General features: G+C 55.6%; 1 protein-coding gene across 1 annotated transcript in view; it reads left to right on the top strand.

Moving 5' to 3' along the window:
* The window catches only part of Znf516 (zinc finger protein 516), a 110,364-nt gene that overhangs the window by 29,901 nt on the left and 53,740 nt on the right, over window positions 1-26,723 (top strand). Inside the window, 2 exon segments of the mRNA XM_047526580.1 lie at window positions 9,191-10,217; window positions 10,220-11,131. Coding sequence (XP_047382536.1) covers window positions 9,356-10,217; window positions 10,220-11,131 — 1,774 coding nt within the window. The 5' untranslated portion in view covers window positions 9,191-9,355.

Here is a 26,723-nt window from a genome sequence, read left to right as displayed (position 1 = left end):
CGGTAGGTAGGGGTTAGTGGGGATCTGCCTTCTCACACCTGCGTTGGTTAGTGCCGGTGGGCTCTTTCTCAGGCCTGTGCTGGGGACGTATGCTGTTTTTGGTGAGTCTGGACAGGAGGACAGTCCCCGTGTTGGGAGGGGCAGGTACTCTTCTCTGTGTTGGTTCATGTGGCATCACACATACAACTTGTGTGTAAGCAGATTTTGGGGAAAGTCAATTTTGCATTTTGCTAATAGAATTTTCAAAAATGTCTGGCAATAACTAGGAAGTGTTCCCTAGAAATGAAATGTGAGTTCTGCATCGTTTTGTTTTCTCTGTTGCTGATTATAAAAGAATTTGGAAAAAAATGTGTTAGACATTGTATTGGTACCAGTTTCTGCACGTTCAGGCTCAGTGACAGTGTCTCACCACTTTTTAATTTGGATCTCTCTGTAGTGCATGGAAGGCCCTCTGCTTTTCCATGTTTTAAAAATAGATATTTATGAGTCTTCATTTTTTCTCTGGTATTACTCCAAGCTTTCAGTGTTTCAGAATTATTTGCAGTGTTGGCGTTGACATTGGTGGTGCAGAATGTAAAGGGATCAAAGTAGCAACCGAGTACTTTTGTGGCTCATTTCGTGGTAGTGAGGGGTCTGCAGTGTAGAGTGGCCCTCAGTGGCCACAGGGCCCAGTTTGGGTGATGCAGGACTGCAGTTCTGGAAATGGGCCTCTTAATGGCAGTGCTGATACGGTTGGGGGCACCCTCCCAGGCTGCTCCAGGAAGCCTGGCCCTCCCTGTCCACTCCTCACACTGCTCTGTGCAGGATGACGGGCGAAAACAACGTGTTCATGTATCTGCAGGAAACTACCTGACGTTGATTTTCTCGTGACAGGTGGTTGAGGCATGGGAGGTGCAGGACCTGGCTTTGGGGAGCAGAAGGGAGGTCCAGGGGCCCTGGGGCCTCGAGGTTGCCCCCTGGTGGACCCATCACCCCGACGCTGCTCCAGGGGAGCCTTCCCGGGGTACTAATAGCCAGGGAAGAAATTCCCCACACCTTCCCTCACTCATTCTTGGGGCGTTCGGAATGTTTTCAGTGATTACACTGTGTCAGCTGCCCTCCCCCCATAAAGTCAAGTTTGAGTACCAACCTTTATATTTTAGTAAAAGTTCATTGGGGTGGTTTAAACGTGAATGCTGTTTCGTGTTTTCTTGGGAAATATTTTGCTCTCATCTGCACTGTTAGCAAATGTTTTTTCCTTTACGTCTGGAAAATGGAATCTCTTTCTCCTGAACCAGGCGTGAGTTTGTTTATTTCTGACAGTTCATGGTAAACGACTTCTTGAAAGTAACCTACTTGGAAGAAGGACGTTTGAGCCATTGTGCACTTTTGCTTTAAGTAGACAGTGGCTCCAAAGCTGTGGTCTGAGGTGCAGATTGGAATCGGGTCTGAGGGATCAGAGTCTGATAAAGCCACAGTGCAGGCAGTTCTCTGCATTTGGGGACAGACCTGTTGGTGCTGGCTTGGATTTGTTTGAGGGGAGCTGAAGCTTTCAGAGGAAGCCTTTGTTCAGGCAGCGGTTCTGTCTTCCTCTCTCCCACACCTCCTTTCTGAAGGAAGCCCACGCCAGGCCGCCCTTGCAGCGAGGCTTGGTGAAGTCCTGGGCAGGCTGGTGACTGGCAGCTTGCTCCTCCTGGCCGTGGGCTGCACCCTGTGCTGGGGGTCTGTGCCTTCCCGGTGGGGAGGCGGGTGGGGCTTTTGTGAATGCGGCTGATTCTGGTGCCGTTGGCTCCTTCCTTCTTGCTGGAGTGGAGTGTGGCTTGTCCATAATGGATTATTGATTGGTCTGAGGACAGCAGCAGCCGCGGGCCTTGTCCTCAGCCCTGCCTGTTCTCCCAGCAGTGAATGCGCACTGGCGGGACCCTGGTCTGGGCACTGTGAGCCTCAATTGTTGATCTCCTGCGGAACGGTTTGTAGGGAGAGGAACTCTTCATTGTTGTTCGGGAACTTCCCCCATTTGGGCAGATAATAGGCTTTTTGTCTCAGTGGTAAGATAAGCTGGTGGAGGATGTTAATGATGTATTTTAATTCATGGCTCATAATGCTACAGTGCAGCTCGAGAGGCCGTTCATTGTCTGCAGGGGAACAAACTGGCACAGTGCGCAGCCTGGCCCACTGCACCCACTGGGCCTGCGCCCACCGCAGGGCAGGTCCCTGGGACTGGCAGGAATCGCCCTATGAAGTGCTTGAGAGGGATTGCCCTTTTCCTTGGGCGGCGCGCCCTTGGGAGCTGTGCTACTCCTTGGCGGTCGACCCTGTAAATATCTCAGCCATTCTTCCCGTGTTGAGCTTTTTTGGATGAGTTTTTGGTGGGGCTCTCCCCTGCCCTCCTGGAGCCATCCGATTCCCCTGCAGTCCACTCCCACAGTACCCATCCCCAGAGATGTGTGCACATGGCCACGGCCCCTGGACTCGCTGACCTGGAAGCCCAGCTTCTCTGTAAGGGGGCTGGAGGGGCGACAGCCAGGGGCCAGTAGAGCCAGGCGGGCAGGAAGCCAGAGCAGTGTGGCATGGAGCAGGAGGGCGCCCTGGGGTGGACTCGCGGGCTGCAGTGCTCCCTTGGCTGGGGCTCAGCTTGCTCCTGCTCCTGCAGGGGTCCGCCTGGGTGCTTCGGCACTTAAGGGTTGTTCTGGAAATTGCTCTGCGTGTTAGGGTGTGTTTGGATACTAGTCTGGGGTTCCTTTTTCAGGCTGAGATTCTGAGGGTGCCGACTTTCCTAGGTTCAGAGGTTGGGAACAGACCCTTCAGCTTTTGTTCCATGCCGGTGTGATTCACAGCAGAAAGTGGTAAGATTTACTCTTGATTTTAGAAATGTATTCACGTTTCCCCCGACAATGCTGTATTTAACTGGTCAGAAAATTGTTGTTTAAAATATGGAAGGAAACCCTCACAGCGCTACTTGTTTCTACGCTGGGAAGAGGGAAAGGGCCTTTGTGAAGGCCACCAGCGGCCAGACTTGCTCGTGGGCTGTGCTGCTGGCCTTCCAGGATGGCTTTGCAGCTGGGGCTCCTGGGTGATTTCTCCACTGTCTCGGGCAGGTCTTTCAGAAATCAGAATGCGTCTTTAAAGAAGAATCCGTTGGAACAAGTTCATGTTGGTTGGATGATTTTTCTTTCTTAAGAAAACTGGGGTGAATGGGAGGTAGTTTCCCAACCGCATTCCTTGGGGCCTGGAGCTTCCTTGGGGCTGGTTGAGGGCAGCGCTGCCTCCTCCTGTTTCTCCAGAGGAGCAAGTGGGGTTCATTTGACTCCTGTGTAAAAGTCCAAACCCTACCAGTGCAGAGTGGCCTGAGTAGCCAGTGAACACGGACACCTGCATGCTGACCCTCCAGGCCCAGCGGTATATCTGTCTCCCATCTCTGTTTCTTGCAAGCCATTTCTGAATACTTCATGACACATCTCCAAAAACCAGGAGCTTTTGACCGTATCTCCAGCTTAACAGAGTAGCAGGGATTCCCAAATACCGTGGGACACCAAGACCGTGTGAAAGCTTAGCTTTCGTCAAGAGGCCTGGAGGTCAGATGTGTGGACGTGTCTGTTGCAGATGATTATAGTTGCACTAGGTCCCCTGTCCAGCACGGCACGTGCAGTACCATGTAGATGTTTCTAATTGGCTTCCCAAGCTGCTGCTCTTGCCTCTTTGGATTTATTCAGTCAGATATTGCCAGTGCCAGTGACCAGCTGTCTTTGAACACCGCACGATGCTTCACTCACTTTCCCGCGATCGCCGGCAGTGTCTGGAGGCGCTGGAGTGTGCTGAGGGCTCCTGCTGTACTTCACGTGCATTGATTTAAGCCTCACAAGAGGATCACAACATAGGTGTCATTCTGTCGTTACACTTTGAGATGAGGAAACAGAGTGAGGAACAGAGAGGCCACTCTCTTGGGGTCACACAGCTCATCTGAGTTAATGGCAGAACTGGATTTTGATTGAGGTAGTCTGAGTGTCCCTCACAAGCTGTTTTGGGGCACCAACTGTCTCTTCATCTGGGTGGCGAGACCACACCTGTGTTGGTGGGCAGGATGGCCGCAGGAGGGTCAGGGCACGGGGATGTTGACTGGGGGTGCAGATGGTGGGGGTTTAGGTCTGTTGTAGGCTGAGCAAGGTGACTGGGCTCATGTTAAGGGTGGGAAGGGCCTGTTGGGCGTCTCCAGGGGTTTGCAAGGGGCTTAGTGTGAGTTGAGGCAGAGGCCACGGGGGCCCGCAGCCTCCTGGAGTCCAGTGCTCACCCCACCCTGTCTGATTCCCAGACACATGCCCTGGGAGGACAGGTGTTCCTTGCAAACACAGCGTCCCTCCCTCCCTGGCCTTCTGGGAGCTTCTCCAGTCCCAGGGCACATGGCGCACCCCCAGAGGCATGTGCACAGGTGCAGCTCCTGCCTGGCCTGGGAGTGGCCGGTGGCCGTGAGGTTGAGCCTCTTCCTCTGCATCTTCCTCTGCTCAGCTCCTGACCTGTCCAGTGTGCTCGGCAGGGAAGGGAAGTGCGCTGGTGAGGGGGCCCTTGTCTGTGCCTGACCTGCCTCAGAAGGTGCTGGAGCCTGTGAGGGCCATGCTTCGCTGGGAGCCGGGCTACGCCGAGGGAGGCTCGCTGTCACGGTCGTGCTGTGGATGCCCTGTGGCTGGTCACAGTGCTTCTTCTGGCCTCTGCGTCTGGTGTTGGCTGTGGGTGTGCACCGGGCTCTCGGAGCCTGTCACCATGGGTGCGCTAGAGCGACAGGTGTGTGCTGTGCTGGTGCCGGGTTCTGCACACCTGGAGGGACCCGGTGGTCGGACAGGTGGCCCTCACGTCAAATTTATCCTGGATCTGCCGTGTCGGAGGCCTCCGCCTCGTCCGACTGCAGGGTCTGGGTGGCGAGGGGAGGGCTCGCTGGCGGCAGCGTGCAGCTGGCCTGGCCTGCGAGGCGTGGGGCTGCGCAGCCAGGTCTTCCAGGAGGGCCGCGGCGTTTCTCCTCCACCTTTTCTGTCTCGTCCTTGGGCTTCCTCTGCTCTTCGCCATTTTCATGCATTTTTTTGTGTAACAAAGATACATTTTCCTTAGTAAACATCTTACTTTTCCCCATTTTTTATGAGTGTGATTGAATTACCCAGCTTCTCCAAAATGAAATATATTAGGTTGAAAATTACACAGGGCATTTTTAAAACGCAGCTTCACGCTGTTCATCCCATTGCGGAGAAACTCATGCCCACAGAGCAGGAAGTCCACTGGAGATCCGCTCTGACACCAGCAAGTCATTTTTATGCTGAAACAATTAAATTACAGCCTCTTCGGCAAGTTCCCAGTTTTAGCCTTGGAAAGTTTGTAATGCATCTTGTAATAAAACAGAAACAGCGCTTTCCCATGAGCTCTGCGCCTGATGTGGCCTGGTGCCTGATGTGGCTCCATGGCTGACACGGTCCTGTGCCTGACGTGGCCCCGTGCTTGGTGTGGTCCCATGCTGACGTGGCCCCATGGCTGACATGGCCCTGTGCTTGGTGTGGCCCCATGGCTGACGTGACCCTGTGCCTGACGTGACCCCGTGCTTGGTGTGGTCCCATGCTGACGTGGCCCCATGGCTGACATGGCCCTGTGCTTGGTGTGGCCCCATGGCTGACGTGACCCTGTGCCTGACGTGGCCCCGTGCTTGGTGTGGTCCCATGCTGACGTGGCCCCATGGCTGACATGGCCCTGTGCTTGGTGTGGCCCCATGGCTGACATGGCCCCATGGCTGACGTGACCCTGTGCCTGACGTGGCCCGTGCTTGGTGTGGTCCCATGCTGACGTGGCCCCATGGCTGACATGGCCCTGTGCTTGGTGTGGTCCCATGCTGACATGGCCCCATGGCTGACATGGCCGTGTGCTTGGTGTGGCCCCATGGCTGACGTGACCCTGTGCCTGACGTGGCCCTGTGCCTGGTGAGGCCCTGTCCTTGGTTTGGTCCTGTGGCTGGTGAGGCCCAGTGCCTGGCGAGGCCCCGTGTCTGCTGAGGCCCAGTGCTTATGTGACCCCGTGGCTGACGTGGCCCTGTGCCTGGTGAGGCCCTGTCCTTGGTTTGGTCCTGTGGCTGGTGAGGCCTAGTGCTTGGTGTGGCCCCGTGGCTGACGTGGCCCCGTGCCTGGTGAGGCACGTGCTTGTGTGCAGGTGGGCAGCAGCCCATGGTGGATGCACCGGCCCTGCCACCCTCTGGCCCTTGCCTGACTGCGGGCTTGTGCTCCAGTTGCTCTGGTTTGGGTGACCAGTTGTGGACTGGTTGTGTGAGGGGTTGTATCTGCAGGCCCGTGAAGTTTAGGAAACGCCGGCGAGCCAGCTCCCATTTGGCTTGAAGGTTTGAGAGGAAAATAGCAGTGCAGGTCGGGGGGACCTGAACTGTGCATGCTTTGCCACCCGGCGGCTGTGTGTGAGCCGCTGCCCCCCAGGGAATGGGCAGAGCTGCCGGAGACCCTCCCAGCCAACCCAGTCAGGGTGACTAGGGAACGAAGACGCACAGGTCCTTTTCCCGAGGGCCCTGGGAAGGACCACAGCAGTGTGCGCATCCAGTGGCCCGGCTGTGGACCTGACCAGACAGCTGAGCTCAAATTGCATGGGACAGGCCTGTGGCCCATTTCCCCAACACTCCTGTGGATTGTGCTGGCCAGTGTGCCGGGGGCAGGTAGAGGGGCCCGCTGCAGCAGCAGGGCCTAGTGACATTTGTGTCCTCCCTGGTGCTGAGCAGACCCCTGTCAGCAGGCACAGTGGGTTTTGCAAGAGAGGGTGTGTGGGGGCTCTTGGTGCATGCAGTGTCCTCAGGTTGTTACCAGGCTCAGCTCCTGACCGGGAATGGGCTGAGGGTGTGCAGGAGCCCCACCCAGGAAACGTGCTGGTTAGTGGGGGGCCAGGGGGACCGTGGCCGAGGACCCTGCCAACACGGAGCTGAGCCTTCAAGGCCACCCTGGTAGCTGCCACTCTGCTTGCTGGAGAAGCAGGACAAATAGCAGAGAGCACACCTGGGCGATGATTCTGGCCAGTCAGCACCTGAACAAGTCACTTGATGTCCACACACTGTGGCTGCGGCCTGGGACCCCTGTCAGTTCAGGCCTTTGACTCTGAGTCTGGACTGGGTGCTGGCTTGCTGCAGTTCAAGAGAATCAGAGAATGCACTGGTTAATGTCTTCTGTGGACAAACATTAGTGTGCAGCAGAGTCTGCAGAATTACTTCTGAGTCACCCAGGGGTTCAGTTATTTTTTTCTCTCCATAAATTTATTTCCATATATTTCTTTAAACTTGTAAGATTTTTTAATATTAAGTTTGGTCAATAAGTTTCATATAAATAATACGTTCAATGGATCATTGTACATGTTATGCCTAACTCAGCATTTTGGGAGGGTAGCGAAATGCGATAAGGCTTCATGAAAATCATTTGCCTTAATAAATCATCATGAAGAATTATAAAGCCACGCAGAATTTGCATCAGGATCAGGAAAGTTGGACCAAGTACTTTAACTTAGTGTCGACTGAACTGCTGAGGACAGGGTCTTGGGCACGCCATATTTTTCTGGTGTTAGGGTTTTTTCTTTTGCTTTGCTCTTGGGGTCAGGGACTCCTTGGCTTCGTGCCTGTCGGCTGGGGCTGCCGGTGTGACCCTGGGGTAGCGAGTTAGGTGCCGCCTCTTTTCAGATCTGCTGCTCACATCTCGTGTTCTTCTTTGGGTACCTTGGCACCTGGTTGGGGGCTTTCTTGAGACACTACGCCCTGTGATTCTCAGCAAGAGTCCCACCTGTGCCTCTCTCTGGGCGAGGCTGGCGTCCTCCGGAGCAGGCAGACATCCTGCCTTCAGAATCCCTGCTCCCTGGAGGATGTTTGGGGACGGTCCTGCCACGGCCCCTGACGTGTGGCCCATGCTCCCTCAGGCTGGTTTTCCGCATCTGTTCCAGTGAAGATGTCCGGGTGGAATGCCCAGGGTGAACTGGACGCGCCGCTCCAGGTTCTATGGGACAAGAGCGCCATCTTTGATAGAGTGTAGCTATGGATACACTGACTGACGTGGCCCAGTCCCAGGGCTGCACCCATGTTGCCCGCCCTGCCCCGGACGCAGACGTGGGCCACTGGGATGGGCTGGCTTGGCCTGTAGACCAGAGCCAGGGACTCAGGGCAGAATCTGCCCCTCTTGCTCTGGCAGGCAGATGGGCTTGGTGGTGGCAGTGACCACTAGGTAGGAGGGTGTGTGCCGTCATCAGGGTTCTGGTACCACTTCTGGGCACTGGGGAGATGGGGTGTCGGGGCCGATGCTGCACGGACTCACAGGCGCAGAGGGCTCTGCGTTGGGATTGGGACCAGGTCCTGTGACCCGAGCCGGGGGCTGCCTTGTGAGTGTTCCAGCAGGAGCCCAGGAGGGAAGGACATGGAAGGCCACACCAGAGAGGCATGGCTTCCTGAGGTGTCACTAAGCTCTGGCCAGCGCCTGTGTGAGGGGTATGACCATGTGACCAGGCGGACCTGCAGCACCTGCTCTGGACCTGGGCAGCGGCTGAACCTTGGGGTCTCAGACTGTTCCCCGTCCAGTTGCTGCTCCTTCGTCCAACCACCTCGTGCCCAGCAGAGACTGTTGCTTGACCTCTTGGCTCGCATGTGGGTAGTGCCAGCGCAGTCTCTGCAGCTCCCCACCCATCCGTTCACGTCTGAGCCGGCTCTCCTTCCCACTCTGCTCCCTGCCTCAGTTTCTCTGTCCACATTTCCTCATGTCCTTCTTGTGGAGTAGCCTGTGTCTCTGTGGTCTGCAAACTTTCTACCCACAGGCCTCTCTTAAGGACTTGGAATCTTTTTGGGAAAAAAATGGTCGTTATTTACTTGAATTGTCTAATGCAGGTGATTGCCAGTAGCTGTTTGATTGCTGACTCTTGTTTTGTGGGTCCTGGGGCTGGAACCCAGGGCCTCACGTGCTAGGCAAGGGCTCCTCACGGCGCTGCTCCCGGCCTTCTTTTTTACTTTGAGACAGGACCTTGCCAAGTTGCTCAGACTGTAACCCCTGGTTTTCAGGGGGTCAGAGAGCACCATGTTCATCGACTTGCATTTGGTTGGTGTCCATCTCTGTGTGCTCAGGTGGACTGTGCCTCCTGGCGAGCCTGCCGGCTGGCCCGTGGCCTTGCTGCTGGCTCGCTGGTGCGGGAGCTTTGTTCACGAGGTCTCTGTCTCTTCCAGGTGCTTGCTGCGTCAGCCTGCTTCTCCACCTGGGTTGTGTGCTGCCTCCTCGTGGGCCCCTCCCTGGTCGCTGGGCAGCGGCAGCCCCTCTGAGGATGGAGAGGTAAGACGTCCCTCAGGCCTGCGCCACCGACAGCCGCTCCGCCACCACGCCCCATCCTCCCAATGGATCGCAGCCGAGAGGCCGAGATGGAGCTGAGGAGAGGGCCCAGCCCACCCAGGGCCAGCCGGAGCCAGGAGGTGGACGGGGACAGGGCCGCCTGCCACAGCTGCTGCATCTGTGGCAAGAGCTTCCCCTTCCAGAGCTCGCTGTCCCAGCACATGCGCAAGCACACGGGGGAGAAGCCCTACAAGTGCCCCTACTGCGACCACAGGGCCTCCCAGAAGGGCAACCTCAAGATCCACATCCGCAGCCACCGCACGGGGACCTTGATTCAGGGACACGAGCCAGAGGCGGGGGAGACGCCGCTGGGCGAGGTGCGAGTGTCCGAGGGCCTGGACGGGTGCGCCAGCCCCACGAGAAGCGCGTCGGCCTGCAACCGCATGCTGAACGGGGCCGCGCCAGCGGACGGCAGCAAGATCCTGCTGCGCAGCAGCCGCAAGGAGGCTGAGGGGGCCGCCCCCGGCTCGGGGGAGGCCGGGCCCCTGGCCCAGTGCTCCTTCTGCAGGAGCCAGTTTGAGCGCAAGAAGGACTTGGAGCTGCACGTGCACCAAGCCCACAAGCCCTTCAAGTGCCGGCTGTGCAGCTTCGTGACCCTGCGGGAGGAGTCGCTGCTGAGCCACATCGAGAGGGACCACATCACTGCGCAGGGCCCGCGCGGCAGCGAGGCCTGTGTGGAGAACGGCAAGCCCGAGCTGAGCGCCGGGGAGTTCCCCTGCGAGGTCTGCGGCCAGGCCTTCAGCCAGACCTGGTTCCTGAAGGCGCACATGAAGAAGCACCGGGGCTCCTTCGACCACGGGTGCCACGTCTGCGGCCGGAGGTTCAAGGAGCCGTGGTTCCTGAAGAACCACATGAAGGCACACGGCCCAAGGCCGGGAGCAAGAGCAGACCCAAGAGCGAGCCGGGCCCCGTCGCCACGATCAACAACGTGGTCCAGGAGGAGGTCATTGTTGCCGGCCTGTCCCTCTATGAAGTCTGCACCAAGTGTGGAAACCTGTTTACAAACCTGGACAGCTTGAACGCCCATAACGCCATACACCGCCAGGTTGAAGCCAGCCGGACGCGAGCCCTGGCCGAGGAGGGGGCCGCAGAGGGCCCCCTGGACTCCAAGCAGTTCTTCCTACAGTGCCTGAATTTGAAACCAGCCGTGGCTGGTGACGTGCCCCCTAGTGGGCCGGCTGGACGGCGGGTGGCTGAGCTGGACCCCGTCAACAGCTACCAGGCGTGGCAGCTGGCCACCAGGGGCAAGGTGGCCGAGCCCGCCGAGTACCTCAAGTCCGGGGCCTGGGACGAGGCGCTGGCAGGGGACGTGGCCTTCGACAAGGACAGGCGCGAGTACATCCTGGTGAGCCAAGAGAAGCGCAAGCGTGAGCAGGATGCCCCGGCCTCCCAGGGCCCCCCCAGGAAGAGGGCCAGCGTGCCTGGGGACCCTCTGCTGTCCAGCCACCTCGACCCCAGGCCAGCTGCACGCCCCAGCCGCCGGGCCACGGCCACGGCGGGCCAAGGCAAGTCCTCAGAGTGCTTCGAGTGTGGCAAGATCTTCCGCACCTACCACCAGATGGTGCTGCACTCTCGTGTGCACCGCCGCGCACGCCGAGACAGGGAGGCCGACGGGGACCAGACAGCGCGTGCCCGCTGCGGCTCCCTCAGCGAGGGTGACTCGGCCTCCCAGCCCAGCAGCCCTGGCTCAGCCTGCGCCACTGCTGACTCCCCAGGCTCTGGCCTGGCCGACGAGGCTGCCGAGGACAGTGGAGAGGATGCCGCGTCTGAATCTGCCGCAGGTGAGTGAGCACGCCAACCGCAGGCGGCTCTCCTGGGTGGCCTGGACCCACGCGCCTGGGACTTTGTGCCCAGGGACCCCAGGCAGCTCCTGCACGGAGCCCCTGTGTTGGGTGGCCACGTGCCCCGGTGTCCTGCAGCCAGTGTGCCCTGCGGCTGGAGCTGCGTGCAGGCGCAGGCACCGTCGGGTCCACCCGCCCCTCACTGCGTGTCCTTGTGTGCTTTCTCGAGGTGACAGCGAGGGGGCGGTCTGTCCTGGGCCCCAGTGGTGTCCGAGCAGGGAATGCAGTCTTGGCCCGCCCAGCGGGCCTCTCTCCTTTGTGCCTCAGGTCCATACAGCACAGACACAGCACCACACACACACAAACACACACATACATACACACAAATGCATGCACCTGCAGGCATGCACATATGCACATGAATGTATGTGATACACACGAACACACAACTTGAACACACAAACATACAACTTGAACACACACACCCTGGAACACACACGCACACCCTGGAACACACACACAACTTGAACACACACTCTTGAACACACAAACACTTGAATGCACACACATGAACACACAATCTGAACACATACACACACTTCAACACATAAGCGCTTCCCTCCGCTCTCAACACCAGGCAGCTGGGTCAAGGTAACTTGGAGTCCGTGTGCAGATTCAGGTGAACCTCTGGGTTTAGGCAGTCAATTGGAACTGGTTACTTTCCAAATAGAACTCATGTGGAGATTTAAAGTTGCTTGGTCAACTGGGCTGATTTCCTGCCGTTTACAAACCGTAGACATTTGATGTTTCCCTTGCTGTTTTCTGCTGGGGTGATTGTGAAGGGAAGGTGACGTTGCAGTCACGGAACTCAGACCTCTTCCCGTGCGGCCAGGGCTGTTTTCCCTTCTCCCCGCAAGCCTTTGGTGTTGCTTTCACCTGAAAGTTCAGGGACGATGGGAATCTGCCCACGGGCAGAACGGTCTGATTCTGCAGCGAGGTCGAGGACCCTGGTGCGCTTTCTTCGAGATTGAGCAGGAAGCCGTGCTGCTTGTCCTTGGTGGGCATCGGGCAGGTTAGTCCTTGGAGGCCTGTGGGGCGTGGTGTGCTGTGTGTGCTGTGCTGTGCCCAGAGCCCCGGCAGCAGCGGCAGCAGCAGCGGCAGCAGCAGCAGCAGCAGCAGCAGCAGCAGCGTGGCCAGCAGGGCTATAACAGCCCTGCCAGCCTGGGGGTCTCCGCGCCTCGTGCAGGTGCAGGTGAGCCATCGCACCTCTGCCCCGCGCTCGGTGTGCACCCGGCGAAGTGGCGGGTGGCGCGCCCTCTGCGGGAGGGTCGTCCTGGGGCACTCCCGGCCGCGCTCCTCGTGCTCTGAGCCCGCTGGCCCAGTCGCAGTCCTGGTTGGCCCTTCGGGAGTTTGATTCTTGGTTTTCTTCTCTCACTTTTACAGCTCTGGCTTTTACTGGTTATGTTCTGATAACACTGACTCCGCTGTGGAGCCTGCGCTGGTAAAATGCTAGGCTGGCTTTCTTATTTCCACTTTATGAGAACATTTTGCTGTTTGGTGGGGCCGTACCCTCCGTTGTGACAGCAGGCAGGTGACATTTGAGTGGGTCCTCTGCTCCTTGGTAGTTGAGAATCTGGGAGCATCAGGTTATTTTCACTATGAAGTGGAGCTTAGTCTGCGTTTTTGGGGTCATTAAATTTTGGAAACTAGTGTTAGTTCTTGCAGGCACTATATATATATATATTTTTTTTTTTTATTAGAGAATTCATATAGGCCTCACATGATTCTGTGACAAGACATATTAACATCTATTTGAATTTAATGCAAAGTTGGCCATAAAAAAAAAGGGTGTTGGACAGTAGCCTACAGCCTTGCAGAGCCGGGCCTACTGAGGTCGCCCCGTGACCCCAGAGGCTACTTCTTCCTGCTGATGCAGACCCTTCCCTCCTGGCTGGCAGGGTGGGGTTTGCTGTGGCCTTGGGTGACCGAGGGATGGGTCACCCATCTTAAGAAGAGGTACCACACACATCCATTCAGCTGCTCTCGTTGCAGGCCTGTGGGGTCTGGGCAAGGCCCTCGGAGCAGCTGCTTTCGAGCAGCCCAGGCACCTGTGCTGCGTTCCGGTCGGCAGCGTGCCGTGAGTCTTGCACGTAGCTTTGGAGATTGTGCGCCTTTCTGTTTCTGAAGACATTCCCTGGATCTTGAGCATTCAGGCCATTTATATCCTCAGATTGCAGATGGTGGGACCTGATGCAGTCCTTCCAGCAGGTCTGTAGGAATTGTGGGGCAGCAGGTGGCTGCAGTTCTCCAGCGGGTCAGCCGGCCCATGCGTAGCAGAGTCGAAGTTCAGAGCTCAGATCTATGTGCCTATTCCAGTAAATTCCATATGTAGTGATTTTATCTGGGAAAAAAAAAAAAAAAAGAACCAACTTCCAGGGTCTGCGTGGGTGCTGTTTCTGGGCCCAGGCCTTTGGAAAGTTCTGGTGGGCACACCTCGTGTCCATGAAGGTCTGGGCCACATCACCTGACTGACTTGATGGATGTGCAGTTACATCCACAGGTAACTGCAGGCGTGCTGCTGAGCTGGGGTCCACCCCTATTGGGAAGGTGGCAGGAAGCGGTTTTGGAGACGGTGGAAATTCATGTTTTTGATTAGCGAGGAGAGCGGCAGGAGGGCCTCGTGAAGTTTTAGCGGTTTCCACAGGCAGAGCAAGGGCCTCGAGGGCTTCCCTGGCAGAGCGGGTGCTGCTCCTCAGGTGTGCTGTGGCCTCCGTGTGCGGCTGGAAGGCGTGTGCTTGGAGGGGTCAGAGCAGGGGTGGCGGGAGCCCCAAGAGGCTGCCAGCATCAGAAGGGCCGCCCCCATGAGCGGGCGACCGGGAGCCTCGCGGGTCCTGTGCTGTGCTCTCGCTGGGGCTCAGAGGAGCTGCGCCGCCTGCTTTGGTTTCCCTGTTAGCCCAGCACCCCAGCTGGGGCGCCCACTGCGCCTTGTGCTCCCCGGACCTCCGTAGGCACCTTCGGGTTCTAGAGAGGTCGCAGGCAGTCCCATGTTCAGACAGGGCAGGGAAGCCGAGCTCCTGGGAGAAGGGCCGCGTGCCGTCACAGGTGTGGGGTCCGGGGTCCTCAGGAGGGCCGGCGAGGGTGCCCTCAGGGCGGTCACAGAAGCGGGCCTGGCAGGCAGCGCCCCCTCCCAGGAGCTCCACGCCTTGCCGGTGGCGGGAGGAAGGCTGAGCCGCGCCGGGTGGCCGCCTGAGCGCTGGAGCCCAGCAGGGCCGCGGCCGCAGCTGCCAGAAGGTTAAGCAGCCCTTCTTCTTTCTTTTTAATAGAGCTCGTCGGCAATTAGCACAGCTTAGGGAAAAGCGTCTGTGTGTGTCGCCCATTGACACGGGATTGAGGGTGAATCCTGGGAACAAAAGTAAGAATGTGCGAGGCCGGTCGCCGGAGCGTCCCCGGGGCCAGCTCGCCACTGCGGGCAGCTCTGCTTACTCTAGAGCTCCCTTCAGGGCCCCGCGGAAGGCACGCTCAGGAAGCCTTCCCCTGTTGTCCTGCTGTGAGATCGGGAAGTTTGCCCAGCCTGAGGACAGGGCTTGTGACCACATCCCCACCCTGTCCTCTGGCCCGGGCACTGGGGCAGCTCCCCGTGGCACCGTGTCAGCCGAGGCGCAGCCTCTGCCATACATGTGGCTGCATCACTGGGCCCGCGGAGGGGCTGTGCCACCAGAGGAGGGGGCTGTGGACGCAGAGGGGAGAACCAGTTGCTGAGACCAGGGAAGTGTAGCTGGGGTGGATGCGCCTGCCTGGAGTCCATCCACGGGCGCGTCCTCGAGGGCTGAGGGTGGGGAGCGGCGATTTCCGAGGATGGTCTGCGAGGGGCCTGTTCAGCCCCAGCCTGCCCTGTTGCAGAGGGAGGGTGGACGGCAGTAGCATCTCTCTGGTTTCCATACAGAGTCATGGTCTCACTGCACACGGGCCCTGCACCAGGCTGGCATCCTGAGGGTCCCTGTGGGCGTGTTTCAGAGGCCTATAGACGGTGCCATGCCCCGAGTGACTGTCACTCTCGGGATGTTCTTCCCAGTGCAGAATAAGCAGAGGACAAGGCAAGGGGGGACTGGAGACAGAGACTCTGGACGAGGGAGATGATGATGAAGCCGGCAGCAGCTCCCAGGTTGCAGGGAGCGGGTGAGACCTGCAGATGGACACAGAGTGGAGGGCTGAGCAACTCGGGGGCTTTGCCCCCGGGAGCACGGGGGCCTGTGTGATGGGAATGATGCGCAGAGTGGAACCCGCTGTCGAGTTCTTATGCAGGACGGAGACGCCGCCGTGATCTTGAAAGGAAGGCTTAGATGTCCTTGGCAGGCACAGGCAGGGCGCCCGGGGTCAGCGGGCATCTGGTCTGCTTTCCCCTCAGCGTGCTGTGCACGCAGGAGCATAGTGCTGCTTGCTTTGGGTGCAAGTCCTGGGGGCTTCCAGAATCTCACTGAGAATGGCTTCTTGTAAGTTTGTCTTACTGTTTGCTGACTCATTAAACACTCAGGTCTGCACATGGCCTGCGTCCTGATGTTTGTTTGAGCAGAAGACTGTTCCCTGGCCTTGCAGAATAAGTTTATTATGCCGTGAAGGATGCTACACCTTAGAGATTACACCCCGGTAGTACCTTCCTGTCAGTGAGAGGCTTGCGGGGTATAGAGGCTCAGTATTGGGAAACACAGCATGCATTTTGGTTTGCTGGGAAAAGTCAAATGTATGATTTATTTCTGATTCTCTTTTTGTACACAAAATAGAATCATAGAATTTTAGAAGTGGGAGGGAACTAAGAGATGTCTCATCTGTTCTATCAGTGGGAAACTGAGGCACAGGGAGGTTGTCACTGCCCTAGTGCATGTGGGTGAGTCTTGCTGAAGGTTACTGTGCTTGTGTGCAAGTGAGCTTGGACTCCTGTGCCTGGGTTTTCACTCTGTGTGGCTGCTGAGGACCAGCGCACACACCTGAGCTCCTCAGCCCTGTGTGGCGGTGGAGGGTGACGTGTGGCCTTGTCTCCTGCACCGGGCCTCCTGTGCACGTCCTGGAGCACGGCGCTTGGTGTTGGTGCAGTCTGTCCCCGAGCCAGAGCCTGCAGTGCACAGGTCCTGGGAGGGTCCCTGTGCGGGTCTGTCATGGGGCACAGAGGCGCATGGCCATGGTTATTTTAGTTCTTGCCCTGCTGGGCTTCAAGTTGCCAGCCTGTATTTTGTGTGCTGTGGATCTCACCTGTGGTTGAATGTCACCGTGGCTGTGTTGTCTTGAAGTGGTGCTTCTGAGCCTGGTTCTGGTTTGAATTGTTCCTCGTTATCCTGACTTGGAGGAAGGGCCCTCTGAGGGCTTGATCTGTCCGTAGTGAGTGAGGCAACTCCGAGTGGCTCCTCTCCCTCCCTCCCTGTGGGATGTGGCATTCCACGGAGCACGGAGAAGCGGCCTGGCAAGAAGGGCTGCGGAGAGATGTGTGTCCTGTGTCCTCCGAGCTGTCCGCTGCTGATCAGCAGGCATGAGGGACCAGGCAGGCAGAGCAGCAAGGCTGTGCTGGGTCAGGTGTAGCCAAGGCTCTGCATGCACCTGGAAGAGTCCTGGTCAGCAGTGGGGGACGTGGGGGTCCTGGGGGCTGGGCCGTGGTGTCGTCCTGAGGTGGTTCCTCTGGCAGACAGTCTGGAGACATCTCAGTCACTGTGCCCACCTCCCCTGCCTGTGTTCTGCAGTTGTCACTCTGCATGGGCGTGACACCCCTGATCGTACCCCTTCCTCGTGTCCTGTCCCGTGCTTATGGCACTGATGCTGTCCCCCTGCTCCGTGGCACCTGGGACCCTTCCTATGTGAGCAGAGTCTCACCCCCACAGAACCACTGCCAAGCCCTCCCGCATTTCCAGCCTGGACTGGTACTCCAGGGCAGGATGACCCCTGTGCCTAGCACTCTGCATTTGCTCTGTCTGATGTAGGACACCCTCAGTGGGGTGTCACCTGTCTGAGCGAGGTCTTCTTCGAGGCAGTGGCCGTGCACTCTGACAGATGCCCTGAGGAGCAGCACACTGGCGAACCTCACGATTATGCTCCACATTGTTGGGTAAGGTCTTCCTCAAGTCCACCAGGAGCTAGCTGTGTGGAGAGATGCTGTGTTCCGCAGGGATGATGTTGCTGAGTAGTCGAAGCTCTCAGGTCACTTGATGGACCGTCTAGAAGCTAGACCTCGTGGCACAGTGGCACCTGCTAACAGCAGCAGCAGTGGCTCAGCTTCCGATCAGTGTTCGCTGTGATGCCTCCTCTTCCTGCAGAGTTTCAGGTGGGAGGGGCCTCGTGAGCGGGTGGAGGGCAGGGATTGCTGCTGTTTGGGGTGAGCAGGACTTGGCGCTTTTTGAGAGAGATCAGACTCATTTGGAGGTTGCTTTCTGACTTCTGACTCCGCGTCCTCTGTTGGGGCTGTGACTCATGGTCACTGTGTCCTGGGGCCTTCTCCTGTGAACCATGCATACCTTGGACTAGGAGCAGCAAGTGGCCGATCCTGACTCTAAGACACAAGGGCTGATGGTGCCTCTGCTACGTGAGACCTCAGGCAGGTTCACAGAGGCTTCTTGGAAAGAGGTCATCCAGTCACCGGTTTCCCACTCGGGACAGAGGCTCTGTCTGGTCGCCTGCAGAGACTCTGGGAGACCTTGAAAGTCTCACCGGTGTGACCAGAGTGCAGGCCATGGGCTGCGGGCCCCCACCTGGGCCTCCGCACACACCAGGGCAGTTATGTGCTCATCCTTCAGCTGGGCAGGATGGCAGCTCTGAGCAGGTCCCAGTGGCCTTGGTGTCCATGCCTGAGGGCCACTGACCGTGGAGCAGCGAGGGTGGTGGACGTGCTCCATCCCTGCTGGATGAGAGCCCTGGGCTCAGAGCTCATGGACCCCTAGACAGAGCCCAGGGCCTGTGCTTCCCGTGGGCACTCCTTGTGCTGCTGGCCAGCTGCAGACACCCTCCTCACATCCTCTCATCCACGAGGACGTGCCTGGACCCTGCCGGCATGGGGGCTGCTGTCCTTCCCCCAGGACCCTGGGGGCGGTGGCCCCGGGCGGGGACTCTGCCCTGCTCTGGGGAGACCCTCCTCTCTCAGGATTGGGCTTCCTTGCCCTGGGGCTGGTTGGAGCTGGTTGACGGGTTTGCGTCGCCCTTGTCTGCTTTCATGGTGGCTACGCTGGATTACTTAGTGAGTGTGACTCTTTTAGATGCTTGGAGCCTGTAGGTTTCATTGTGGAGAGTTTCTGTGGTGTGTTCATCTCTGGTGCAAGTCCTCAGTGTTTCATTTGTAAGTAGGTTTGCTTGTTTTTTGGTTTGGTGTTCCTTAGATAATTTCCTGTGCACTGGATCCACTCTGAGAGTTTTCCTTGAGGGCTTTGTAGGTTCCTGAGAGGATCCAATATTCAGGTATACAGTTTGTATAAGCCTTTGCATATTAAAATAATTGCAGTTTTAGATCTGTATTTTACTAGAAGTAAAAAAGACTAGGAATGTTTATCTCTGGATTAAAGGTTGGAAAGTAGTTCCTGTGTTACTGGAATTTCAGATTCTGTGCGTGTCTTTACGTAGTTAGACCCATGTGAAGAGTCCTCGTCCCCTGCTGTATTCATAGAGGCAGCCATTGATTGGAAAGAGGTATTTTCACAGATTAGTAAGACATCTGGGCTGTTAGCTGCCAACTATGTTGCTGTAAAAGATGTGCCAAATCTGAGTATTACTCATGTTCTTTCTTTTAACTGCAGAATAATTGCTTTCAGTGTGATGAATAAACTGTATTCCAAAGCCATTGTGATTACTGGTTTCACGTCGGTGTGATCATTGGTTATTGAGAAGTGTCACGTGAATGGTAATTCAGGTGCCATGTGATGACTTACGTACATGCTGGGAGCAGATGAAACCTGACGCAGATGGCAGGTGCCTTCAAAATCGTCAAATCAGTTTTTTATGTACATAGCAGTCGAGCTTTGTACTCGAGATGTACTGTCGAGATTCCAGTATAATGTCATTGCAATATTACTTTAAGGCACTGAACAGTCGGAGGACATTCTTGATACAGAAATGATGGTCGGGTTTCCAGTCTGGCTTCTAGTTGCCATATTTCTTGTGATTGAAAAGGAATCTATAGTGTTACTGGTTTTCAAAAAACTGATTACTGTGGGATTTATGAGACTATGATTCATGTAGATTATTTTGGTATTAGACTAGAAAGGAGTAAGAGTGGAGTGGATTGAAATTTCTCATTATTAGGAAATATTGTTGGGTATTGCTTTTTCAAAAATGATGAAAAATGTCAGTCGGAGAGGCCTGTGAGGTGGACATGGCACGTCCTGCCAGCCTCCTGGCTGAAGGGGACACAGGAAGTTCCTGAGTTCAGGCCTGAGGAAGTAGTTGCAGAATGCTGGCTGGTGATTTTTGGAGGCTCTGCAGTTTCCATGGCGATGGCCGCTCTACCTCCATGTGAGTTTTGAAACCGTCACAAAAGGGGGTGCAGGTTAGGGATGGGGGAGGAGCTCACGTGCAGGCTTGCTGGGTGTGGGCAGCATCCTGCGACCTCAGCCTCCGGGTGCCTTTTAGATAGCCACCGTTTGGTACCTTTGTTTTCCATTCTGGGCTAGAATTTCTAGGTTTTTGAAGATCTTATTTGAATGTGATGATTTTGGGTTGTTGCTGTTGGTGTCTGTGGGAGGTCTTGGGACTGAGCTCTGCAGGTGTGCCTGGTGGGGACCAGGAGCTGGTCTTCTCGTTGCCCACGCCCACACCCTCTGAGCACACAGTGGGCCTTGGGTCTCATCTTTTACATCACTTCTACCTCGGCTCTTCCCGGCGGCGCTCCTCCGCCTGGCTCGTGTCTGAATCTGTCACTTCCTTGCCCCTTCTGATGTTCTGTGGCAGGGCAGGGTCTTCCAGAACGGGTTAGGATCTTCTGGCCTCGGCTGCCTCCTCCTCTGCCAGGCCCTTCTGCTCCAACCTGACCCTGGCGGAGAGGAGAGGAGGCAGGGTGGCCTAGAGTCCAGCCTCTGCTTGCTCTCCTAGGGCCACACATATGGGGGCAGCTGTGGACAGGGGAGAAGCTGGGACTGACCCTCCCAGGATAGCCCATGCCAGGCACCTGCTAAGTTCTGTTCGTTCCTTAGCAAGTCTGTAGGTGTCTAGGGCCTGGCTGTAGCTCAGTGTTTGAGGCTTGCCCAGCTTGGTTTGCCTGCGTGGGCTTTGCACAGGTAACTGATGTGTAGTTTGTCCTTTTCTTGTTAACTTGCAGGAGTTCTTCATCGGTTGTGAATTTGAATCATTCATTATGTGTGTTTCAAATGCTTATTCTCCTCGTTTCCCATTTCTTTAAACTTATTTATGAATTATTTTATTATAGGCATTCTAGAAAGTCAGAATTGTTCACTTTTTCCTGATGGTTGTTGTATTTTACACAGCATTTTAGAAACACATCCCTCCCCTACTGTGCAGATCTTTTATTGAATAAGTTGGTTTATTTTCTTACAAGTGCATGGTCAGCGTGGAACCTTGTTTCTTCATTTCCCACATTGCTGTGTTGTTTCTCTCTCTTTACTTTTTCTGTGGTACTGGGGGTCCAGCCAGGGCCTTGTACATTCTACCATTTGAGCTACACCCCCAGCCGTTTTGCTTTATTTTGGGACAGGGTGACACTGAGTTCCAGGCTGGTCTGGAACTTGAAATCCCCCCTTGCCTCTGCCTCTGCGTTCCCGGGGTCACGGTTGCCCCTGCTCTGGAAGTGCTGGGCCTTTCTGACCTGCTGTGTTCAGCCTCAGTCTTTCCTCCACTGATCTGGGCGCCCGTGTCCTGGGCTGCACGTCCATGGGGGAGCTGCTGTAGCGGCACTTCATGCAAGCGTTCCCTGGACTCAGTGGGATGCAGCCCCTGCTTGTCTGTAAACTCTGGAGGGAAACCTGAGGTCTAGAGGGTCAAGAGACTTCCTCGTGACCACACGGCGTAGGCGTGTGAGCAGCACGTGGCTCTAGCAGCGGAGCTTGCTCGGTGCCTCTGTGAGGAGCAGCGGGGGGGTGCCGGCGTCCCCAGCCCCCGACTGGCGTTGCACCCATTCCTCTCTGGGCCCTCCTCCCCATCCTTGTCGGGTGCAGCCTCTGCTCAGCTGTGCGGTGCCCCCGAAGCCTGGCAGGAGCCTCAAGCAGGAGCTGGGGGAGGCCGGCTCACAGCCTGTCCAGAACACCCTAACGGTGGCTGCCTGGGTTCCAGGACCCCTGCCTGCCTAGAAGGAGCCTCCAGAGGCACCTGCCCTCCTCACTCGGGGAACAGGGCCCCGGGGCCATCTGGGGATGTTTAGGAGGGGCCCTCTGGTTTGCTGATTTCTTTCCCTTTGCCATGAATATATTACACTCAGTAAATCAGTGATGTGTACAGAGATGCAAAATCATCCCCCCTTATACATAATGCATGTGTTTGCGTCAGCTTTTACACCTTTTTTTGGGTTATGTATTTAACTCAAGCACTTTGCTTGCAGTAACTCATCCAAATAATGTGCTATTTTTGGAAGTTAGGTTTGGCAGGTTTAGTAAATAGAAACACAGTACACCTGGTTAAATGCAGAGTTTGGCTAAACAACGAGTACTTTCTAGAAGGAAGTGTAAGTATATCCCCATGCAATATTGGGGATATATTTGTGCTAAGACGCTATTTGTTGTTTATCTGAAATCGTGTATGTCAGGTGACTGGACGTCCTGTACTTCACCTGGTGCATCTCAGGGTGACCCTTGTGGCAGGGTATGTGGTGCAGCAAGGGTCTGGTCTTGTCGACTGACTGCAGCCTGTTGCGTGACTCTCCTCGGGCAGGAGACGTCAGAGGAACAGGGAGCAAGGTGGACAGGGGACCTCCCGGTGGCCACCACTTCCATTAGCAGTTTACCTGGGCCAGTGCTGCCAGCACATGCTTCAACTCCACCGAGGACCCGTCGGAACAGTGCGGGCAGCGAAGGAGGCTGAGGAGGAGGCCGGAGCCTTCTTTGGTAAGAGCCAGCAGAGTCCAGAAAGCTTCTTGGGCCAGGGCCACGGACGAGTTTCAGTTCACAGGGGAAGGAAGCTTTATGTCACAGTATCTGAAATCGCCAAGAGCGAAGCCATGCCGCCTCCCTGGCACGGATGTTGCCAACCCCCGCAGGAGGGCTTGCTGGCTTGGGGTCGGTGACGTGGTTCTGCTGGAGCCCCTTACTTTGACACTGCCACTTTGTCGTGGTGAACCGTGCGCATTCCTGGCTTGGCGAGGAGCCGCAGCCTTTAGCTGATCTTGCAGGACACTGGGAGGTGTGTCTGCTTCCTCTGGTAGCGTTGGGCTGTGCAGGTTCTCCTGAGCCCGGGGAGGGACTCAGGGGCAGCTTCGCACATAGACTCACCTGGGACCCAGATCAGATGTGGCTGTCGGCTCAGGGTCAGGCTGCAGCAGTGTCTCTCAAACCCCCGTGCCCTGACAGGACCTGCCTGTGGTCATGGCCCATCTCCATTGCCACCCTGTGCACTTCCTGTTCCTTTGTGCAAGGCCCTGGGCTGAGCCGTCTGCCCAGGGTGAAAGAGAGAAGCAGAAAGCCCAGTGTTGCCTGCTAGTCGCCACACCTGGGGTGGCTTTCCCGTCTTTAACGATTGACTTGCTGAGCCTCAGACCCTGTCACTTGCTCCCTCGCCCACAGGCACAGTCTGAGCCTGGGATAAAACCTTCTAATCCATCGTCGTTTTATTTGTTTATTTTTTGTGGTGCTAGGAGTGGCACCCAAGGAGGGCCTTGTGCATGTGGGCAGTGCTTTACCACTGGGCACACCCCACACGCCACAATTGTCATTTTTCAATGAGCCACAGCTGGCCCCAACACGGGAAATGGCAGGAGAGGGAGTTTCTGGTCACCGTGGTCCAGCAGGACAGCTCCTTCCGCTTCTCAGGTGCGCTGCGAACTGTGCACCTCCAGGTCTCAGCGAGCCCAGGTCTTCCCAGAAACTTTCCCACGGAGTGCTCTCTCCTCTTCATCTTCCCTTGGGAACCCCGGAATTCATGATTTCTAGGACATACCCAGCTTGTGCTCTGTTTCTGCTGTTATCGAAAGACGTGATCTGTGGGCTTTTAGTTACAGGTACTGATGGAGTACCCCTCTGTGGGCCTGTAGGGGACTGACCTGCTCATCTAAAAGTTTCAGTGAAGAATGCATTTTCACTTTTGGACAGTTTATAAATAAATTTAAACGAAATTACACCTTCAGGAGGTCCCTGCCCCATCTGAGAGGTCAGGGTGGAGTTGAAGGGGTAGGATTGCCTTTGGCCCGAGTGTTTCAATCGTCCCTCTGTTGAGAATATTAAAAAGTGCAGTCTGTCGCCGCCTCTGTCTTCCACGATATCACCTGTCCACTCGCCACACTGAGGGTCCTCCAGCTAGCGTGCATTCCCCCCAGGGGGAGCAGTGTGTGCGCGGGCTCTTGGTCGAGTGGTCTCCCTGTGTCCAGGGCTATGCTAATGCCAGGGGGTGACCGCCCACTGTCGTGGAATTCAGGTGTGTGGCAGGTGACCTCTATGGAAATAAGTCAGAACCTGAGTGAGCAGCAGCAGGAAAGAAGGATGGCCAGACCGGCTGCACTGCCTGGAGGGCATCGTTTACGTCTGTCCCTGGTGGCAGGAAAGGGGCTGCCCCTCCCAGGGCGCCCTCTCAGCAGCACCACCTGGACTGCAGCTCCCTGCAGATTTAAGGAAGAACAGGAATAAGAGACTCGGGTGCTTCTGCACTTGCGATGGCTCCGTGTCTAGGTGAACCCTGTATAAGTGGAAAATGTCTTGCCGGGCCTACCTGGCAGAGGGCATGGCTGAGCCCCGCCTACCCGCAATGTGCGCAGAACCCTTGCTTGGCTCACAGTGGGGCAAGATCCTTTAATCTGCCTCGTTTATAATACAGTGTTCAACATTGAATGTGACTCACTGAATACTGCACTGAAGTAAAAAGAGAATGGTGATATGGCACACTTTTGCACCTTCAGAATCAAAAAAATCACACATCAAACCTCTGGAAACCAGAGACAGCCTATGGTGAGAAACTGCAGAAATGCAGGTGTGGAATGCGAACTAAGCAAACAGCATCACAGCCCCCTGACTGAGGCAGGAGCTGTTAGATCCCTGGGCACCCAGAGTTGGCTCCAGCATGGTCTCCTGCGCGCGGTCCATCTTCTTGGTGTGATTTGCAGCCCTCTAGGGCTGCCTTGGAGTCCCCTTCCCTGCGCTTGCACACAGCGGGTACTCCGTGGTGTTGGAGTGAAGAATGAACACAGAAAGAGTGATGTTCATGGAATGACTAATAGTTTATGTTCTGGCAAACAGCCCAGATATAGGTGCATTTTTTAAACCTATTATTATGTGTATGTTAATCATTGTAGAAAATGTAAAGAAAACAAAAAACAAATGATATCATGGTTCAGAGAGAACTGTTGTTGATATTTTGATTCAGCTACACCTGTTTGTACATGTTATTAGTTTACATATTTTAAAATGTGTCAATTTAATGCATTTTTATCTTGGGTGCACATACATACATACACATAAATCCAGCTAGAAAATGATTTTTTCTCATTTAAAAAATTTAATATATTATGAATTTTTGGTTTTACTATGTACATAGCCTCTTATATAATTCTGGACAGAATTCTCCTGGGAGTTCAGAAAGTAGAAATGCAACACATTTCTGGCATTTAGAGATGTAATTCTCCAGTGTGGAGTGTTCAAGGGGACCCCAGCCCCAGAGAGCTGGACTTACCTCAGAGTTCGTCTCTTGCTTTCCTTGGGTGTGAGGTGGTTGGCGGGGAGGGGTCCCAGGCCCTCCACGGGCTGCTTCTCCCACACTGTATTTCCTTAGATCCCTAAGCGGGACAGTTCTTTTATTTCCATATACTGGCCGACTGGCTCCGTCATTACTTGTTCAATTTTGGCTTCAAACCCAGATTGTTACACATTTTAAAGCTGTTGTTCCTTTTTCTCTTGGCTTAACCTATTGTAGGTTTCCAAAGAAAAAATGGGGATTACAATTACATTTAAAATGAAGTGATTGCTGAAGATATTTTTGCTTCTACTTTAATTCTTTTTTCATATTTGGGGCTGGTCCAACAAAACACAGTCTTTTAATTACTTTTTTTCAAATCTCAGATCACTTTTTTTAGTGTGTGACCAGGGTGGGCTGGGGTCAGCCTGTATGGTATGTGGGAGTGGAGTGCCCCACTAGGGACCCCCAAGCAGTGAAGTCTAAAACTATTATATTTACTGACATGTTCATTTTCAAAATCTTGCTTAGAATTTAATGTTAAATTCCTCCTTGCGTTTGACCCCAGGCTGAGCACCCTTCGTCACTTGGTAACAGACCCAGTGGTGGATTTTATGTGTGACAGGTGCGCACTCTTTTGCCCTTTGGACTTAATTGCCATTTCCTTCTGAGGTTGAGATGGTCTAGTATTTATTAACTTGGGACTCTCTGAGATGTTGATGGCCGCAGTCATTCCACCAGGGAAGCAGCGTCTGTGGGTCAGTAAGGGCCTTCAGTGCTGTGGTCTTTCTAACTGAAAGCTGCCAGGTTTGTATGTCAGTCACACCACAGAAGGGGAAAACTCTCTTCTCCAGTGTTACTGCTTCTTGGCTTTCAGTAACAAAGAGCTACCAGATGTAAATTCTGAAGCAGGCTCTGGTGTTGGGGTTGCGCACCTGTTAAAGGGGTCCCTGTGCCTGCTAGGAAACGGCCCATGGCTTGCCGGGAACTCAGGTTCAGACGGGAAGGCCCAGCCTGGGGCGCAGGGAGCATGCAGACTGAGTCCCTGGGGCTGGTGGGCGCTTCGGCTGACTTCCCTGTCCTCTGGGCTGATAGCCGCCGAAGCCCCTGCCTTGCCTGGCAGAGCCGTTTCTCTGAAGCGGAGCTGAGGCCTGAGCGCTGGGTGGCGTTGCAGCCAGGCATGGCCGCTCCAGAGGTGCTTCACTGAGACCGTGCGCCGAGTTCCGCTTTGGGACTTCACAGCAGCGTCCCCTGGCTGCAGGCAAGTGGCACTGTGGACTCGGTGGCTCCTCAGCGTCCCGCGGCCCTGACCTGTGTTCCCCAGGTTCTTCGTGGCGGTCCCGTGTGTCGTGTGTGCCAAGCGTGAGAACAGCTCGATACTTCTGCGTTCAGTTTTCTTCCTCCTTTGTCTGCTTCTTAACAGCAGCGGAGATTTGAGACGAAAGCACCCCTGCCCCCTTTAATTTGGAAGAGGGAGAGCGAGGCGTGAAAGAAGAGCAGGTTCTTTTTACCTGCCGAATGTGTATTTCCATCTTTTTGTTTGTTAGTTTTGCTTTGACAATGACAAAATCTGGTTTGCCTCATGTGAGACTTTAAGCCCTAGCTTCAACTACTCTCACACGCCGGCTTGTGGATGAGACCCCGATGTCCACCCTCGGGCGTTCGAGGCCTTCCTGGTAACTGTTCCAGGAATCGCAGGCCTCTGTTCCTTGAGGCCCACAGAAAAAGCAGCATTGCAGTCTCGGGATCTGACATGCTGTCTTGGATTCACCTTCGGGATCTGAGACGGGATCTCCTACGGGTCCGC

This window comes from Sciurus carolinensis, chromosome 15, assembly GCF_902686445.1.
Source record: "Sciurus carolinensis chromosome 15, mSciCar1.2, whole genome shotgun sequence".
Taxonomy (NCBI): domain Eukaryota; kingdom Metazoa; phylum Chordata; class Mammalia; order Rodentia; family Sciuridae; genus Sciurus; species Sciurus carolinensis.
The sequence above is the reverse complement of the archived record's forward strand: the minus strand, read 5'-3'. Positions and strand labels throughout refer to the sequence as shown.